The sequence below is a fragment of the Doryrhamphus excisus genome, linkage group LG19 (genome assembly GCF_037039965.1).
Source record: "Doryrhamphus excisus strain RoL-2023G ecotype Guam linkage group LG19, RoL_Dexc_Guam_v1.1, whole genome shotgun sequence".
Taxonomy (NCBI): domain Eukaryota; kingdom Metazoa; phylum Chordata; class Actinopteri; order Syngnathiformes; family Syngnathidae; genus Doryrhamphus; species Doryrhamphus excisus.
Window position 1 is genome coordinate 16,577,006 of NC_136375.1, and position 19,705 is coordinate 16,596,710.

General features: G+C 39.5%; 1 protein-coding gene across 1 annotated transcript; it reads right to left on the reverse strand.

Moving 5' to 3' along the window:
* Positions 1–105: 105 nt before the first annotated feature.
* On the reverse strand, positions 106–18,705 carry LOC131107267 (ras and Rab interactor 2-like). Its single transcript, XM_058057133.2, has 11 exons — positions 18,601–18,705; positions 18,218–18,321; positions 16,489–16,699; positions 16,300–16,411; positions 14,963–15,035; positions 14,668–14,759; positions 9,872–11,353; positions 3,479–3,787; positions 2,312–2,443; positions 2,084–2,247; positions 106–2,017 (listed from the first exon to the last, which is right to left on the reverse strand). The coding sequence occupies exons 1-11, from the start codon at positions 18,658–18,660 to the stop codon at positions 1,625–1,627; spliced, it is 3,132 nt and encodes a 1,043-aa protein (XP_057913116.2). The 5' UTR covers positions 18,661–18,705; the 3' UTR covers positions 106–1,624.
* Between the last annotated feature and the right edge of the window lie 1,000 nt (positions 18,706–19,705).

Below are 19,705 nucleotides of genomic sequence, written 5' to 3' on the forward strand. Positions count from 1 at the left end.
ACTAATTCCCTCTTTTAAGTATGTGCCCAACACTGCGTGGGACACACTTTGTTGCTGAAGGCCATTCTTGATAAAAACAAAATTGTCATTTTTCAACTCCTCAGTATGAAAACAGTTTTATTTGTTGATTTGGACGAAAATAGATGTTTCAGTAGCACAGAGAGCTTGACAAAAGTGCAACAACACAGACAGCCTGAGGTCTTGGTCCTTCATGACAGGCCTGAAGGACGATAAAGATGCCCTCATAGAATAGCAACACATGACTCTCCAAGTAGAGTTAGTACAGAACCAATGTTACTGGCAAAATGATGTGCATGATCCACATGACTTGCAATAGAAATGCTGTTAAAAGTATTAATACTTCCGTCTAAAATAATAAAGTAGCTGCATAAATCACTCCTTATCGTAAAAATGAGGAAGATAATAACAATAACGTTTGGCAGTTGTATGCACAGAGTTGTCATTTCTACTGAACAATCGTCAACAACCACTGGGTGTCGCTGTAGGACACGTAGAGCAGTTTACCAGCAACTGAAATACTTCTGTGACGTCATTTGTCGCTAGGCATTTGTTTTAACCCACAAGAAGCCATAAGCGCTTGATATGTGTTACGTTGAGTTTTTTCGATGTTGGATCTTGGCAAACTGTTTTTTATAAATAAGGTTTTTTAACCTTAGTAGCGCAATGTGGACATGAAACAGTCACAGTTACATCATTATCTCTTGTTTACACCACACTGCAGGGTTGTGTTGAAACCGCTAGCTAGCGAGTTAACAAGCTACCGAGCTAACCAGTTAGCCTTGAACTTTTTTCACAACTTAAGCCATTAACTTACCACTTTCGGTGACAAATAGGTTTTTAACATTAGTAGCGCACTGTGGACATGAAATAGTCACAGTTACACCATTATTCGTTGTTTACACCACACTGCAGGGATATGTTGAAACTGCAAGCTAGCGAGCTAACAAGCTAGCGAGCTAACCAGTTAGCCTCGAATTGATTTTTTCTCAAAACCTAAGCCATTAACTTACCACTTCCGGTGCCAAATAGGTTTTTAACATTAGTAGCGCTCTATGGACATGAAATAGTCACAGTTACACTATTATTCGTTGTTTACACCGCACCGCAGGAATATGTTGAAACTGCTAGCTAGCGAGTTAAGCTACCCAGTTAGCCTAGATTTCTTTTTTGTTCAAAACGTAAGCCATTAACTTACCACTTTCGGTGCCAAATTGGGTAGGGTGTGATTTGACTTTATACAGTGTTACGTTGATGTATTATGATATGAACAGTTTGTCATTAGTAGTGCTGTGCGGGTCTATACCGGAATATCGATACTTCCAATGTAATGTATATTATCTAATATATGCTGTGTACATCTTTTTTATCTGTAAATGGCTTCCTGTGGGTTAGTGGCACATTGCCTGAAAAAGACAAATCACCTAAATCTGTTGAAAAGCAACATTTCATGAAGTGTTGCCTGTCAAGGAAGTAAAGAACAAACATCAACTTGTGTTTCTGACGCAACGTTTCCGTGTAAGAGCGCCAAGTTGTGCTGTTCTTGCGGTCCATGTGTCCCAGACACGCCAGTGAACACGGTCCTCTGGGTCCGTCAGGGGTCTGCTTAACATGACAGGCTGAGGCCCGAGTCAGGGGAAGGGGTTTGAAGGTCTGTACTGAGGTTGTTTAGGTGGACTTGCGGTTCAGCGTTCACATTGTGATGGTGGAGAGGTGCCGACGGCTCGGTCGGCGCCAGGCGGCGGTAGACAAAGTGGAAGGGGGCACCACGCGGGCGGGTGTGCAGCTCCGCCTTGATCTTCTGAGGATGGGTGTCCGGCGCCAGCTGCTGGCTGCTGCCCCCCGTCAGCAGGAACAAGCCGTACTTGTCGGGGTCCGACACTTTGAACTTGTGGGCGCAGAGCTGACACACCTCCTCCACGTTGGCGTAGGGGCCCACCTGGAGGGTCTTGGCTGTGCAGCCGCTGTCCAGCTCCTGCAGCGCCACGCGGAGGTAATTCTGGAATAGAAACATCATCCCTGAAATATTATTATTCAGATGTTCCTAGAAAGACGTTGGGTGTACCTGGAAGTCGTCAAAAGACGGTGCAGAGTGCAAAGTGGTACGACGCTGGTGCCATTGGTGGAGCGTATTCCTGGTGTCAGAGCTCAGCACCCTGGCCGCCTGCTCTTCCTGGAAGTTGCGGATGAGAGACATTGCTCCGTATGCGCTGGTCAGATAGTAGCCACCTGGACATGAACGCACCACGCAGGAGTTACACACGGACGCTCGACCACGCCGAGCAATATTAACCTTCTCCGTGAAGCAGCGACGGGTCCAGCAGCTCCATCATGTAAAGTATCTCGTTGTCCAGCTGGGGCATGTCGCACTGCGCCAACACGTAGGTCAGCATGGGCAGGAAGTCATCTGCCCCAAACAGACGACCTGAATCACGCACATACACACACAAACACACAGCATTATTAATAATAATATAATAACTTGTAATTATACTAGGGATATTTCATTATTTATGACATGCCACAAAACATACTGCCAGAAAATCCTGGACTGGCCCACCCTGCCAGTTCCCAGATCTGTGGAAGGAGCTCAACCCTCATGTTGCCAAGCGACAGCTTCAAAATATAGTCACCTATAGTCACTTTTACACCGCTATTACCCAATATAGTAGACATATGAATAAATAATACATTCATTCATTTTCTACCGCTTATCCTCACGAGGGTCGCGGGGGTGCTGGAGCCTATCCCAGCTGTCTTGGGGCGAGAGGCGGGGTACACCCTGGACTGGTGGCCAGCCAATCACAGGGCACATATAGACAAACAACCATTCACACTCACATTCATACCTATGGACAATTTGGAGTGGCTAATTAACCTAGCATGTTTTTTTTTTACTTCTAAGAGCCAGTGGCGTCATTAGGCTTATTTTAAAATGTTCTTAAGCCCCCCTAAATAATTTGATATTTTTTATTGAAATTTAAAAAAAAAAGTTGTTATAGTATTACTTTCACAAATGTTTTTTTTTTGAGTATTTCAACTTGCTACTAAAATGTATTCTTCCTCTTAAACATTCTCATGACATTTCTTTTTCTCATTAAATTGCAACTTCTGTTAATATTTTGACTTTATTCTTGCAAAATTACTGTTATTTTCCATTTTTTAAATGTTCTTAAACCCCCCAAATAATGTAATATTTTTATTGATTTTTTCCCCATAAATAAGGGATTATTGTGCCTGCAATAAAAGCCTGTTGGTCCGGTGATCAAGTCTGGTGCTTGTGTGTCTCACCGAATATTACAGTAACTTTACTGACACCTAGTGACCAGTGGAGAAAACTACATATCATCACACTGTCTTTGAATGCATTATATTTCTACTTTACTGAATTTTTATGCCATTTTTTTGCTTGAAAATATTTTTAGCACAGGCAAACAAAACACATTTGCTAAATTTGCACCTGAATTGTCCTCCATGATGGTGTAGATGAGCTTGCAAACCCTCAGAAGCATGGTGACCTTCTTCTCTGGGGAGTACAGCTTGGACATGGAGTGGAACTTGAACTTGATCTTTTCTATGGCCACAGGGTCCGGCGGCACCGCGTCATCCACTCCCATTTCTTGCGGCTGCCGAGCCTTGGCCAGAGCCATGTTCTCCTTCAGCTCCTGCCATTCCCCGCTGCGCACCTGGAACTCCTGCAGTGCAGCACCGATCATGGGCTTGAGCGGCTTCAGGACGCACTTGTACATGGCCTTCTCCAGGACCGAGTCTGAACAGGAGGACAAGCGGATACATTCAGAAAGCTGACTTTATGTGTTGTTATTTCAGTCAAGCTAACTTGACACGCTGGGAGAACATGCACACTAAACACAGAGATGGCCAAATGGAGATACAAACCCATGCTAACCACTAGAACACCGTACAGCTGAGTAAGGTGCAGGGGCCGCCACAAAAAGCAGCGTTGTACTGCAATCCAGTGTATCCCGTATATCGGGGTTAATTATGCCCACATAAAACTGTAAAAGTAAATTGTATATTGTATATTGTAAAGTGTATGAGGACTTTTTTGAAGTAACATTTATGTAACTAGCTGGCATACAAGTGTACAAAGAAGTTAACCACAGTCACCTCTAAAAAAATATATAACTCATAATAAATACAAAAGATAATATTAGCAAATTTTCTTTTTGGAATATTATGACTTTATAACAATAATATTTTACCAAACTTTCCAAAAATATATATATATTTTTTTTCAAGTTTTATTTGTTGTAGTATTACTTTCACAAATATTTTTTTTCCTCGAGTATTTCAACTTGCTACTAAAATGTATTCTTCCTCTTAAACATTGTCATGACATTTCTTTTTCTCATGAAATTGCAACTTCTGTTAATATTTTGACTTTATTCTTGCAAAATTACTGTTATTTTCCATTTTTGCTGCTGCTGTTTTTTTATTTTTTATTCATTTATTTATTTATTTATTTAAAGCTACTGTTATTTTCCATTTTTGCTGCTGCTGTTTTTTTATTATTTATTTATGTATTTATTTATTTTAAATTACTGTTATTTTCTATTTTTGCTGCTGCTGTTTTTTTATTTTTTATTTATTCATTTATTTATTTATTTATTTAAAATGCCTGTTATTTTCCATTTTTGCTGCTGCTGTTTTTTATTTTTTAATTTAATTTAATTTTATTTTTTTTCATATTTTCTAGAGAATTTGACCAGAATTGCCGCCCTCAGGATGATTGAAATTGACAGGCTCTACTGGGGTTGGATTAAAGAAAAAAAAAAGAGCGTTTGTCATCATTTTGGAAAGTGCAGACTCGGCAAGTAAGATGCAAAAGTAAGTCCATGTGTGGAGCACATGTGAGGACATGAAAGATATTGAAAATATTGAAATATCCGCCTGTGAGCCAACATTAATGCACGCGTGGTTCAAGGTTTTTTTATCTGAGCACTCCAGATTATTATTTATATTATTTAATTTGATAATACTACGAGTTGTTATTGTCATGAAATTATGACTTTAACTTTATTAAAATTACTGCTGATTTTTTTGTATTTATTTTTTTATATTTTTTATTCTAATGCTCCAATAAAAAGCCGCCCCTAGGCTGCACTTTGCTTACTACGTTGCCAGTCAGATTCCTGAAATATTTGTTTAAAGAAGGTGTTTGCATGTAAAGGCGGTGTGTATTTTGGTGGAAGGAAGAGGTCCAGGGTGTGCACACGAGTACAGGGAAGGTTTTTTTTTATGCCGCTTAGCTCGTGCGCGCTGACTAACACATGCCATGATATCATTATCCAGACAGGATGGAAGCAACCGCAGCACTGCTGAATAAGGAGTGTGTGTGTGTGTGTGTGTGTGTGTGTGTGTGTGTGTGTGTGTGTATCCCAGAATAGGGTCAAGTCAGTAGTTTTATTTCCTGGCCTCAGCATATGTTCAGAGAGATTCTCATTCCTTAGCACTCACTGTCTATTCTTTTTTTTTTTCCTATGAATCATTCATCTCCACCTCCATCGTTTGACATCTTTCATGCCATCTGCTCAGCCGGAAGAAATCTGCCCGGCAACACACAAAGAAGTGACAGGAACTGCTTGTTTATAGCGGTTAATTGTATAGAAAACCCAGTTTTAACATCAGTAGAGCCCTGCAGACATGAAATAACACCCCTATAGTCAACTTGACACTCTTATTTTTCATTGTTTACATCACATTGCGCAACCTTTGTCCTGCAGGGAGGGTTGCTAGCTAGCAAGCAAGCTTGTGAGCTAAATGAAATGGCCTTTATGTATATATATATATATATTATTTATTATATAACGAGTTTGGAGAGCTTCTCCTTTCAGTGCAATAAAAAAGTATACAAAAAGTACAGTAAAAAGACAAGTTTAACAAGATATATATACAGGATATACACATAATATTGCACAGGAGCAAATACTATGTATTGCAGACACCAGATTATATATTAATTTTAGTGCAAATGATGAATGGGTCTTATGAAATAACACCCTATAGAACTATATCAGCAAGTTGAGTATTTGTCATTTTACAAATAAGGAGTTAGTATGTTCTCTGTAGGCGGCATTATGAATTATCCTTACTGACCTTTTTTGCAGTACATTTAGCCAGTGAAAATTGCTTTTATTGTTATTACCCCTTATAGTAATATAATATTACTATTGGAGCTGCAAAAATTCAATGGCTGATTAATCAATTGTCAAGTTAGCTACAGTATCTTGGAAACAAAAGATGAGTGAATGACGACATTGAGCCAAAAGTCTTATCCAAGTGGACAAGGGAAGTGAGTGTTTGGAGTTAAAAATAGTCTAGTAGTGTAATCAGGAGAAAGGCGTGCCGGAGATCTGTCACAGCTCTCCTGATACACAGATTGCTTACTTCCTGCTGAAGTGACACAAACCCAATATAGCATTTGGACCTTCCATCGGGTCAAACTAAAGAATTCCAGGTTGCACGGATGACAAGTTGAGTCGAGGTCATTACTCAGTACAAACAGTCGGACTCACGGTTTCACCTTTCAAACATTAACCTAACACTCAAAAGCTGTAGTGTACAAACATGTACCAATACAAGTTTAACGTAAAAAACACAACATTTTTAAGTTTTCTTATAAGGCATTGTGTTTGAGAAAGCCACTTCATTGGAGGAGCACAGAAAGCAGAGAAAATGGTGAACGGACCTGCCGAGAGGGAGGCCGATGTCATTGCAGCACCCCAATGAATGCATTGCTCAGATGCAATGACATGTCGGAAAAGGTTTAAAATGTAGGTATTTGTCCATAACATGTCTTTATATTTGCCAACCTTTCGAGTGTTAAGTTATTGTGTGGTGAATTTAGGGTTATTACTAAAGTGTCCTTTGAAGTATGAAAAGATACTGTTATACACAGCATTATTACCTCCTACATTTTACAAAGGGTTTACATCCTCGTCATGGGTTAACTGATAGCTTGTGCTCGGTCCCTGCCAAATAAAGAGCTACTGTTACGTTACTGGCTCAGGAGCTGCACAGTGTTTAAACATTAGTAGTAGTTCCGAAGTGAAGGAGATTACAATTTAACCATTAATTAGCGGCTTATAGTCTGGAATTTTACGGTAAACAAACAAAACAAAAGTAACACAAGAAGAAGAAACGAGGCCTATTCAAACCAGTCTTCTCAGATTTCAGCACACTGTGTGATGATATTCAGGGTTTTTGTTTTCCATTGCGTCATCATTGATTTTCCTGTCTCTGAATCTTATAAATATAACACTCAAGAAGAAAATGTAGCAAAAGGTTTTTTTGTCCTGATTTACAGCAGTATCGCTGTTTCAACCAGGACTGCATCTGGAAAAAGTATAAGGAAAAGAAACGGTCACCGGAAAAAAATGTAAAGGGAGAGTGAGGAGAACTGGGGGCTGGAAACCAAATCATGTGAAATCATTTCCAGAATTACTGTAAATCCACACCACTTTTGAGTGTAAAGCGGCCATTAAAAACACAACATTGCCAACCAGGAAGTGTCAAATAGTCACATTTTAGAAACACATTTTGGAAAAGAGAGCGAGGCAGCTGTTACTCAGCTTAAGGCCCAACCGTCACAAGACTAAATGATGTGGAAAGCTAAGTTAAACGTTAGAGGCTAGCATGATGGAAATGTGGTTTATTATTATTATTATTATTATTGTTATTATGATCATACACAATCGCAGTCACCGCCTTTACCTTCAAGGCCTCGCAGGACTCCAACAGCAGATGTTGGCAACGGTCCAGTGAGTGGTAATACACACTACATAACTGCTGTACATTTTCAGCCTTTCCATGAGACGTGCATATTTTCCACGTATTCTCCATTGAAAACCTCAGTTAGCATGCATGCACTAGCCACGCCGTGCGATCCAAACAAACCCATCTTTTGACTGACACCTCTGTCAAGCCAATAGACACTATTTACCCCATCTGTTGTGCCATCAATGTACACATAAAATATTAAAGTTGTTCCTCATTTATCACAGTTATTTGGTTCCAGACTCAATCACTATAAGTCAATTTCCAGGAAGTGGAATTTAACATTTATTCATTCAACTTATACTCCAGTGCGACTTATGTATGTTTTTTTCTACCTAATTATGCATTTTTGGCCTTGTGCGACTTATACTCCGGAGCGACTTATAGTCCAGAAAATATGGTAAATAAACCCGCAAAAAATGCGACTCATGTATTTTTTTTCTACCTAATTATGCATTTTTGGCCTTGTGCGACTTATACTCTGGAGCGACTTATAGTCCAGAAAATACGATAAATAAACCCGCAAAAAATGCGACTTGTACTCCAGTGTGACTTATGTATGTTTTTTTCTACCTAATGATGCATTTTTGGCCTTGTGCGACTTATACTCTGGAGCGACTTATATTCCAGAAAATACGGTAAATAAATCTGCAAAAAATGCGACTTGTGTATTTTTTTTCTACCTAATTATGCATTTTTGGCCTTGTGCGACTTATACTCCGGAGCGACTTATAGTCCAGAAAATTCAGTAAATAAATCTGCAAAAATGCGACTTATGTATTTTTTTTCTACCTATAGGCATTTTTGGGCTTGTGTGACTTATACTCCGGAGCGACTTATAGTCCAGAAAATTCGATAAATAAACCTGCAAAAAATGCGACTTATACTCCAGTGCGACTTATGTATGTTTTTTTCTACCTAATGATGCATTTTTAGCCTTGTGCGACTTATACTCTGGAGCGACTTATATTCCAGAAAATACGGTAAATAAATCTGCAAAAAATGCGACTTATGTATTTTTTTTCTACCTAATTATGCATTTTTGGCCTTGTCCGACTTATACTCCGGAGCGACTTATAGTCCAGAAAATACGGTAAATAAATTTGCAAAAAATGCGACTTATACTCCAGTGCGACTTATGTATGTTTTTTCTACCTAATGATGCATTTTTGGCCTTGTGCGCCTTATACTCCGGAGCGACTTATAGTCCAGAAAATTCAGTAAATAAACCCACAAAAAATGCGACTTATGTATTTTTTTCTACCTAATGATGCATTTTTGGGCTTGTGCGACTTATACTCCGGAGCGACTTATAGTCCAGAAAATACGGTAAATAAACCCGCAAAAAATGCCACTTATACTCCAGTGCGACTTATGTATGTTTTTTTCTACCTAATGATGCATTTTTGGCCTTGTGTGACTTATACTCCGGAGCGACTTATATTCCAGAAAATATGGTAAATAAACCCGCAAAAAATGCGACTCATGTATTTTTTTCTACCTAATTATGCATTTTTAGCCTTGTGCGACTTATACTCTGGAGCGACTTATAGTCCAGAAAATACGGTAAATAAATCTGCAAAAAATGCGACTTATGTATTTTTTTCTACCTAATGATGCATTTTTGGCCTTGTGCGACTTATACTCCGGAGCGACTTATAGTCCAGAAAATACGGTAAATAAACCCGCAAAAAATGCGACTTATACTCCAGTGCGACTTATGTATGTTTTTTTCTACCTAATTATGCATTTTTGGCCTTGTGTGACTTATACTCCGGAGCGACTTATAGTCCAGAAAATACGGTATATGCATACTATATTGGGTAATATGAGCGTAAAGGGGACTATAGGGGTGTTATGTCATGTCTAGAGGACTCTAATGTTAAAGCCACTATTGTAAACAGGTTGTCTCCATTCATGAAGAAGGAGTCCTCGTATCAGAGTGGCTTCTAGAACCAATTAAAGAGGATTTTTGGCCCAGATGGGGTGCAGATGCTGAATCGTGAAAACAGAAGAAACGGGTGAGAAAAAGTGAGAAACGGGTGACACGGCTTACCTATTTGTTCTTCAGGTATGAGGCTCTCAAGAGGCAATCCCAGCTCGGAGCTCTGTCGCAGGTAGCTCTTCATCTGAGTGATAAACTGCCGCAGAGTCTGAAGAAGCTCCAGACCAGAATCGTAGTTTTTCCAAGTTTGGGTGCCCGCACCCTCACCCATGTAGCTCAGATAGTCGTGCACCAGGGATCCGAAGTAGGAGCCCTTATCCCGGGACAGTTCCACCACTCTGCGTATGGCTCGCTTTTCGGGCGTCAGCAGCGAGTTAAACACGCCGCTCATCTTGCGGAGGTGACCTCGCAGGGCTTTCTGGAGGACCAAAGCGCTGGCACTGGGGCGCCGTCTTATCCGGTGCCCGGGCGGGATCATTGTCAGATCCTGGTCTTGGTCCTGATCACTCTCCACGCTGACCCCATAGTCATGCTCATCTTCGTCTTCATCCTCTTCCTCGTCTTCATCTTCCTCCATGCTAGAGTACAGCAGATGGGACGTGGGGATGGAAAGGGGCAGGTGGGTGTTAAAATCAGCCACAGTCGGTGGGCTCGGCTCGTGCAGAGGAGGAAGGAAGAAGGACGACGAGGATGACGAGAACTCCAGAGAGTCAGAAGAATCCGTGGAAAGACTCATGTCGCTCAGACGCTGGTTGCCTTGGTTGCAATCTTCTCCAGCCTGGTTGCTCTTGGCCATTGTGGAAGAATCCGGAAGACTGCTGCACGGCTGAGGGCTAGACGTGGTGTCCTTCTGCTGAGACAGTTTGGCCTTAAGAAGAGCCTTCTCGATTGTCTGGTCCTCCAGGGCCAAGTGGCACTGGGCGTCCTCCAGGGAGGACGATGGTAAGGATTTGGGTCTACGCGGCGAGGAGGACAAAGACGACAAAGACATGGGCAGAGACGGCCTGGGGATGGAGATAGGGGAGCTAATGCTGAATCTCTTGGGAGGAGACGATGAGGAGTTGATGCTAAGTGAAGAACCAAGCCGGGATAAGAGGCTGCTGCCTTTATCCTTGTCTTCCATCTTGTCTTTCGGGACATTGATCCAGGAAATTTTCTCCGGCATGCTGTGCTGCCGGACGGGAAGGCCTGATCGGGACGTCGACAACCGAGGTGGCGGCGGACGGGGTGGAGGACGGGGCCACCGTGATGCGTTACTCCCAAGACTTGGAGCTTTGCTGTCACTGGTATTTGAGTTGGACCCAGCAGGAGCGTCCCCGGTCTTAGTTTCTAGGCCGCCGTTCACAGGTTCCTTAAAGACGGACTCGGGGTTCTGGTCCTTTTCTGGCTGATGGACCTTAATGAAAAGGGGATTGATAAAGCAAAGCGCTCCATTGGACTGGCAGCACTCGAGCTCAGATGGGGTGCGAGTTCGAAGCCGAGGGCGACCTCGAGAGGGTGCGACAGAGAGCGGGAGGGGGCCAGGTGGAGGTGGTCTGTCAGCAGCTGTGGCGGACACCTTCCTCTTGTTAGACCAATCAGTGTCCCAGAAACCTGTACAGCAGGAGATATAATTGGTCGTTATCGGTCATGTGAGATTACTTGGTTACCAATAGGGATGTTTGATAATAACACAGTTACTGGCATTATTCATTGAATCCATGTAAAGGTGACTATAGGGGTGCTATCTCATGCGCATAGCTCGCACAGTAATTGAATTCTTATTTACCAATTTATTAAAACTAACCTGACTTACTTGTTGATTGTTGAACGACATGTTATTCTGTTATTCTTGACTATTAGTAGTCGTGTCATGACGTTAAAACACGGAAGGATTTTTCGTTCTCACGATCCAATCCGATCCAATTTATTTGTATAACACATTTTATAAACAAATCCAATCCAATTTATTTGTATAACACATTTTATAAACAGTTTCCAAAGTGCTGCAAAGACTAGTAAAATAAAAAGTACAAATAAAATTAAAAATACAATAAATAAAAGGTACAAATTGAATTTAATCCAAAACTAAAAGATCAAATAAGAAATAAAATAGTTGATAGATATTAAGATATTAAAAACAAGAAGCAAAGCAATAAAAGTATCAAAAATAAAACCAATTAAAATAAAAAGAACTAAAAGACACAGGACCATACGACTCACTCCGAGAAAAAAAAGAAAAAAGATAGATAAAAAGAAAAAATATAGATAGATTAAAAGAAAAACAGAAAAAAGATAGATAAAAAGAAAAAAGAAAGAAAAAGATAGATAGATAAGAAAAAAAAGAAAGAAAAAAGATAAAAAGAAAAAAGAAAGAAGATACAAAGAAAAAAGAAAGAAAGAAAAAAGATAGATGGATAAAAAGAAAAAAGAAAGAAAAGAAGAAAGAAGAAAGAAAAAAGATTTAGATAAAAAGAAAAAAGATAGATAGATAAAAAGAAAAAAGATAGAAAAAAGATAGATAAAAAGAAAAAAGATAGATAAAAAGATAGATGAAGAAAAAAGAAAGAAAAAAGAAAAAAGATAGATAAAAGATAGATGAAAAGAAAAGAAAGAAAGAAGATAGATAAAAAGAAAAAAGAGAAGGAAGATACAAAGAAAAAAGATAGATAGATAAAAAGAAAAAAGAATGAATTTAAATAATTTAGCATAAATAATTAAAATTATTTTGAAAGTGTTAGCGATATAAAAGGCAACAAAACAAACTTGCCCACCGCACGTAAACACGCGACCAAGTTATACCATGTGGGAAAATAAACTACATATTAATAAAAAAAAAACCTACATTTCCATATTGCAGAGCCTTCATTGTAACAGTCGTTCATTTAAGGTACGGTAAGGGAACAAAATACAAGACAGAGAGGAGATGGTAAGAATACTCACTGTTATCCTGACGGGATGTTTAATGGATCCAAAAATAGTTGGACACTTTAGCTTGGTTGGAACGACGCTGCTATGTGGAGGCAAGTTGAAAACAACTACTCTCCTCACACAGTTTGTGTGTTTGTTATGACTCACCCACATTAATGTACGTTTGGGCGGGCCCTCAGCACAGTATCCCCGCCCCCCCCATCCCGCATCCCGCCCCTTTCTGCTGTGCGGCAGCTGTTCTTTGCCTCTTATTCCGATGACAAATGCACCTCCCAACCCCTCCTCCACTCCCACTCCACACTTGTTTACACTGTCTCCTGCTGCTGTGTTCTTTGCTAGGCTCATTGCAACCAATCACTTCTTCATATTGCATTGTACAGTGGAACCTTGGTTAGCGTCATAAATCCAATTCATCTGTTCCAAGAGGCCAAAAACATTCACAAAAACACATTCTATAAATGTATACTTTCCAAACTGACTGTCCCCAAAGACACAAAGTGGCAACAAGATCAAATTTTGGTGCATAATCAGATATTATTCAATTGTTGCAGGGGTGCTGGAGCCTATCCCAGCTGTCTTGGGGCGAGAGGCGGCGTACACCCTGGACTGGTGGCCAGCCAATCCCAGGGCACATATAGACAAACAACCATTCACACTCACATTCATACCTATGGACAATTTGGAGTGGCTAATTAAGCTATTTCATACGTCAACCCAAAGAGTGACCTTTCTGTCCATTCAGAGTCTAAATGCGATGACTCAGCTTTGAACTAGCACCGCCAGACTTCCTTCCTCTGGCAGCCTCTTAAGGTGTCCAGCGTGACACATCACGAAGCTACCCACCCTCACTTTAATGCCGCCTTTGAGTCTTGAAAAGGTTCTATTTTCATCTATTTTCCCCGTCAATAAAAGGTGGTCTTTAGGTAAGGCGGGACAATGGCGCTGTTTGTGTCATTCATGCAGTGCTGACGTACGTACACAGGTGTGTATGAGAGCCAGTGAAAAGGGAATTGTGTAGAGGAGAAGGATATTGTTACACGATGCCGCAGAGAACATGTGTCATATTCATCATTTTATGTGGTCCACCATATCCTGGGAATAATATACCAGGCATGGAATTCACATTCACCTTTTTACTTGTGACTGAAAATTGCAGGGCTGCACGGTGGTCGAGTGGTTAGCGCGCAGACTTCACAGCTACGAGACTGGAGTTCAATTCCTCCCTCGGCCATCTCTGTGTGGAGTTTGCATGTCAATCACCCCATGCATGCGTGGGTTTTCTCCGGGTACTCCGGTTTCCTCCCACATTCCAAAAACATGCTAGGTTAATTAGCCACTCCAAATTGTCCATAGGTATGAATGTGAGTGTGAATGGTTGTTTGTCTATATGTGCCCTGGGATTGGCTGACAAGATTTTTTTTGTAAAAAAAAAAAATCAATAAAAAATAAAAAAAATAAAAAATTAAATGAAAAAAAAATCTATAAAAATTATCAAATTATTTAGGGGGTCTTAAGAACATTTTAAAATAGGCCTAATGACGCCACTGGCTCTCTGAAGTAAAAAAAAAAAAACATGCTAGGTTAATTAGCCACTCCAAATTGTCCATAGGTATGAATGTGAGTGTGAATGGTTGTTTGTCTATATGTGCCCTGGGATTGGCTGGCCACCAGTCCAGGGTGTACCCCGCTGGGATAGGCTCCAGCGACCCTCGTGAGGATAAGCGGTAGAAAATGAATGAATGAATGAAAGACCTAACGCGGCACCGCACCATTCCATTCCGTCATCACAACAAATAGCACATTTGAACTGACTAGCAATGGCTAGTTTCGCTTATGTTGACAACCGCTTATGTCAAGGTGAGGGGCGTCAACACTGTTATTACGTTTTCAAAACTGTATTTGGATTGATATTGGTCTTCATATCTTCATATATTGTTGCTGCCATGCAAACAGGTTCATATTTCTGCTCACGACATATAAAAATGAAACAAACAAACCTGCACCCAGTCTTGCGAGATCTGCAAGCTCAGCAGATGTTTTGGCTGAAGCGATGGCCTCCGGCAGCTTCAGGGTGAAGGGAAGCACGTCCCTAAGAAAAGCAGCAAAGGCAGAATGAAAAATGACAAAGTGAGTTAAAGGAGGTGGAATTAAAATGTCTTAAAGGGGAAAACATCCACGCTGCTCTTTGCGTTGTGCACCAATTTGCTCAACAACTGACACGTTACATACACATCGTACCGGTACTTGAACAACATTCAACAACCACAGTACTGTGTGTCACAATGGACTCACCTGCTGATGCAATAGAACGCCACAAGACGAAACAGGTCTGCAAAGCTCAGGCCTGACCCTTCCAAAGAGAAAGCTGGAGGAGAAAAAAATAACTTGGATAAAAATACACAACAAAAAAATGAACTCATGATTCATGATTGTTCAGATATTCAACTGGACGCAAATGTTTAAAAGCCAAAATATTGGCAAAAATGCGGGTTCAATATCATTTCCTATGGGTATTTACACCGACATGATCTCTTGATGGCAAAGGCAAAAAAATCCATCCATCCTTCCATCCATCCTTCCTTCCTTATGAGGGTTGCAGAGATGCTGGAGCCTATCCCAGCTGTCTTGGGGTGAGAGGCGGGGTACACCCTGGTCTGGTGGCCAGCTTATCCTCACCAGGGTCACAGGGGCCAGCCAATCACAGGGCACATATAGACAAACAACCATTCACACTCACATTCATACCTATGGACAATTTGGAGTGGCTAATTAACCTAGCATGTTTTTTTTTTTACTTCTAAGGCATAATTAGGCCTATTTTAAAATGTTCTTAAGATCCCCTAAATAATTTCATATTTTTTATTGATTTTTTTCATTTATCTTTTTATTTTATTTTTTTGTTCTTCAGTCCCCTTAAATAATTGTATATTTTTTATTGATTTTTTTTAATTTAAAAAAATTATGTATGCATTTATTTTTATTTTTTTTACCAAAAAAATCTCCAACAAATTTTATATAATAGGGCAAAAGCAGGCTAATACTAGCCTACTACTACTACTACTACTACTAGTAGTTAGTAGTAATAATCATTTATTCATTTTCTACCGCTTGTCCTCACGAGGGTCGCGGTGGTGCTGGAGCCTATCCCAGCTGTCTTGTGACTGGTGGCCAGCCAATCCCAGGGCACATATAGACAAACAACCATTCACACTCACATTCATACCTATGGACAATTTGGAGTGGCTAATTAACCTAGCATGTTTTGTTTTTCTAACTTCTAAGAGCCAGTGGTATCATTAGGCCTATTTTAAAATTTTCTGAAGCTCCTCTAAATAATTTGATATTTTTTATTGATTTTTTTTTTTGAACAAAAAAAAATTTTTTTTTCATATATTTTTTTTTTTTTACAAAAAAAATCTCTTGCAAATTGTATATAATAGGGCAAAAGCAGGCTAATACTAGCCTACTACTAGTAGTAGTTAGTAGTAATGATCATTCATTCATTTTCTACCACTTATCCTGACGAGGGTCGCGGGGGTGCTGGAGCCTATCCCAGCTGTCTTGGGGCGAGAGGCGGGAATGTGAGAGGAAACCGGAGTACCCGGAGAAAACCAAGACTCAAGACTTACTGTACTGGCTCTCCTTGATGACAAAGTCTTTCACAGGAACAGCAGAGTTCTTGTCCATGCGTAGAGAGATGACCTTCTTCTGCAGGCTGGATGACCTCCTCACCACAAATGCCTACACGCCAAGTGAAGAAACGTCCGGTCAGAAGACCTTCAAATAAGTGATTGGGTCATGACAGGCTGTTCCCTTACCCTAGGTTGTTGGCTATGCAGGACCCGTACAGCATTCTGGTGGCTTAGGTCAAGTTGGAGCCAGATAGGATGAGTCCTGATTAATCTGTCCAAAACACTGAGTCTTCGATGGAGAGAATCATAGCCCGAATCTCTGGCTCCAGCCAGTCCGGTCCCCATTCCAGTACGGGGGGATGCCTGCAGGAAAAGACCCCCCACTTCTTCACCCATCCTGAAAAACAAAAACGTATGTTCTAAAAAACATGCGGAATAGAAGATGAATTCACATTCCAAAAACATGCTAGGTTAATTAGCCACTCCAAATTGTCCATAGGTATGAATGTGAGTGTGAATGGTTGTTTGTCTATATGTGCCCTGGGATTGGCTGGCCACCAGTCCAGGGTGGACCCCGCCTCTCGCCCCAAGACAGCTGGGATAGGCTCCAGCACCCCCCACGACCCTCGTGAGGATAAGCGGTAGAAAATGAATGAATTATTATTATTACTACTACTACTACTACTACTACTATTAGTAGTAGTAGGCTAGTATTAGCCTGCTTTTGCCCTATTATATACAATTTGCCAGATTTGTTTTGTAAAATAAAAATAAATAAATACAAAACTTAAAATATTTAAAAAAAATACAAAAAATACAAAAAATACAAAAATACAAAAATTACAAAAATTACAAAAAAATAAAATAAATAGAAAATTCAAAAAATCAATGAAAAAAAAATCTATAAAAAATATCAAATTATTTAGGGGGGCTTCAGAACATTTTAAAATAGGCCTAATGACGCCACTGGCTCTTAGAAGTAAAAAAAAAAAAAACATGCTAGGTTAATTAGCCACTCCAAATTGTCCATAGGTATGAATATGAGTGTGAATGGTTGTTTGTCTATATGTGCCCTGGGATTGGCTGGCCACCAGTCCAGGGTGTACCCCGCCTCTTGCCCCAAGACAGCTGGGATAGGCTCCAGCACCGCTGTGACCCGGTAGAAAATGAATGAATGAATGATTATTACTACTACTACTACTACTAGTAGTAGTAGTAGTAGTAGTAGGCTAGTATTAGCCTGCTTTTGCCCTATTATATACAATTTGCCAGAGATTTGTTTTGTAAAATAAAAATAAATAAATACAAAACTTAAAAAAAATACAAAAAATACAAAAAATACAAAAATTACAAAAAAGTAAAAAATTAAAAAAATAGAAAATTCAAAAAATCAATGAAAAAAATCAATGAAAAAAAATCTATAAAAAATATCAAATTATTTAGGGGGGGCTTAAGAACATTTTAAAATAGGCCTAATGACGCCACTAGCTCTTAGGTTAGGTTAATTAGCCACTCCAAATTGTCCATAGGTATGAATGTGAGTGTGAATGGTTGTTTGTCTATATGTGCCCTGGGATTGGCTGGCCACCGGTCCAGGGTGGACCCCGCCTCTCGCCCAAAGACAGCTGGGATAGGATAAGGTAGAAAATGAATGAATGAATAATTAATTGTTGCTAGTACCCTAATAAAGAGCAGTTTAAAAGGGCCTTTAAAAGGCACGTCTATGTTCAGGCCCTAATAATAAACATATCAGTTTCAAGATGGCCGTTGCCTGTCTGTGTTTGGGCCCTAATAATAAATACACACAGCACTTTGAAGGGGATCTTTGCATGTGTTCAGGTAATGTAAAATCTTTCTGCAGCAGGAGGCCATAAAAACATGAATGTCTGTGAAACATGGGTATTGGTTTATTCACCCAAGCATTGGATCTGACATCTTGTGGTCTTCTTCTGTTGTCTCGGGCATTTTCCCCATCTCCTTTTTCAAAGTGCCGATTTCCAAGGCAAAGGACTCAATCAGCTAGAAAGAGACACATAATAACTTTAAACAATTATCAATGAGGTCAAAATACACTATGATGACAATACAGTCATAGCTGGCAAATACGTAAACATGTGTTAAAGTACTTCTCCCCTTATTGACATTTATCGTGAAATAATCTCATCTTTGTGATTTAAGTAAGTGAAAAAGCCCATTAGTAGTATTGACTCACGCCTCCTTTAGAGGCTGCAACATGGAAAAAGCTACCAAATACTGTATGTACTGTACATACAAACAACTGGCGGCTGGGTCATGTACCTTGAAGAAACTGCTTTTCCTCTCCTTTTTGTAAGACTGACGGAGTTTATGAGCGGACATGTCGTTAGAGTCTCCTGGAGGAGAAAAACAACAACATCATCAATGACTTCATAACCTAATAATAATAACTTAAGACCCTTAAGACCCGTAAAACAATGCACAACGATGAGCCAATTCAAGAAACAATACAAGCAGTTGATGTTTGCTAAATACAAGGATGAAGAGTCTTGAACCAGTCATGATGTGCTATATATATCACTATATTGACACTTACTATATACTAAAATAAAATAAAAATAAATACATAAAATTTAAAATAAATAATAAAATTAAATGAAAAATGAATACAATTTAAAAAAAATAAAAATTTATAAATAATTAAAAAAAGGATAAAATAAAAATAAAAAAATTATTTATTTTTTTATTTTGTTTTAAATTTTTTAGTGCTAAAAATAATAATCATATTTTTATAATAATATTTCTATAATAATCAAAAAAATATTTAAAAAACAAAAAAATTAAACTATATTAGGAAAGCAGGAAGTGAACAAATGTAACAGTTACTGATTGTAAAAGTACCAGATGGAGGGGTAGGTTTAATAAGCTTAATTGATTACTCAATTGGAATCTGATGCATGTTCAAATGAAATTAAAATTGGAGAGAAGGTGGGCTGGTTGCCCCATGAATGAATGCATACAGAAAATAAAGTACTACAAGTCACAGCCTTTAGAGGTGCAAACTTTCACTTTTAAAGTATGAATTTCTGCATTCTTTTTTTTTTTTTCTTAGTTTTTTTTTTCTTTTTGTTGTGTGCTGTGCTTTTGCTGGAGGTCACGGTGGAATCAGGACATCCGGTCTCATGCAGAAATGAGAACTGAATCCTCCGGTGAAGCACACACACCACAGCTTTTAAACATGACTCAATCCCTGGACCTTTTCGGACTTTAGGCCATCTTTCCTTCCTTTTCAGCTTTTGTTGCTTGGGGATATACGCCGACATTAAAGTAGAAGAAATAAGTATTTGATCCTCCGATTGGGGAAAGGAATATTCCACTCCTGGGAATCCCATTATATATTCATTCGGATTGGCACTTTTCTTTCGGA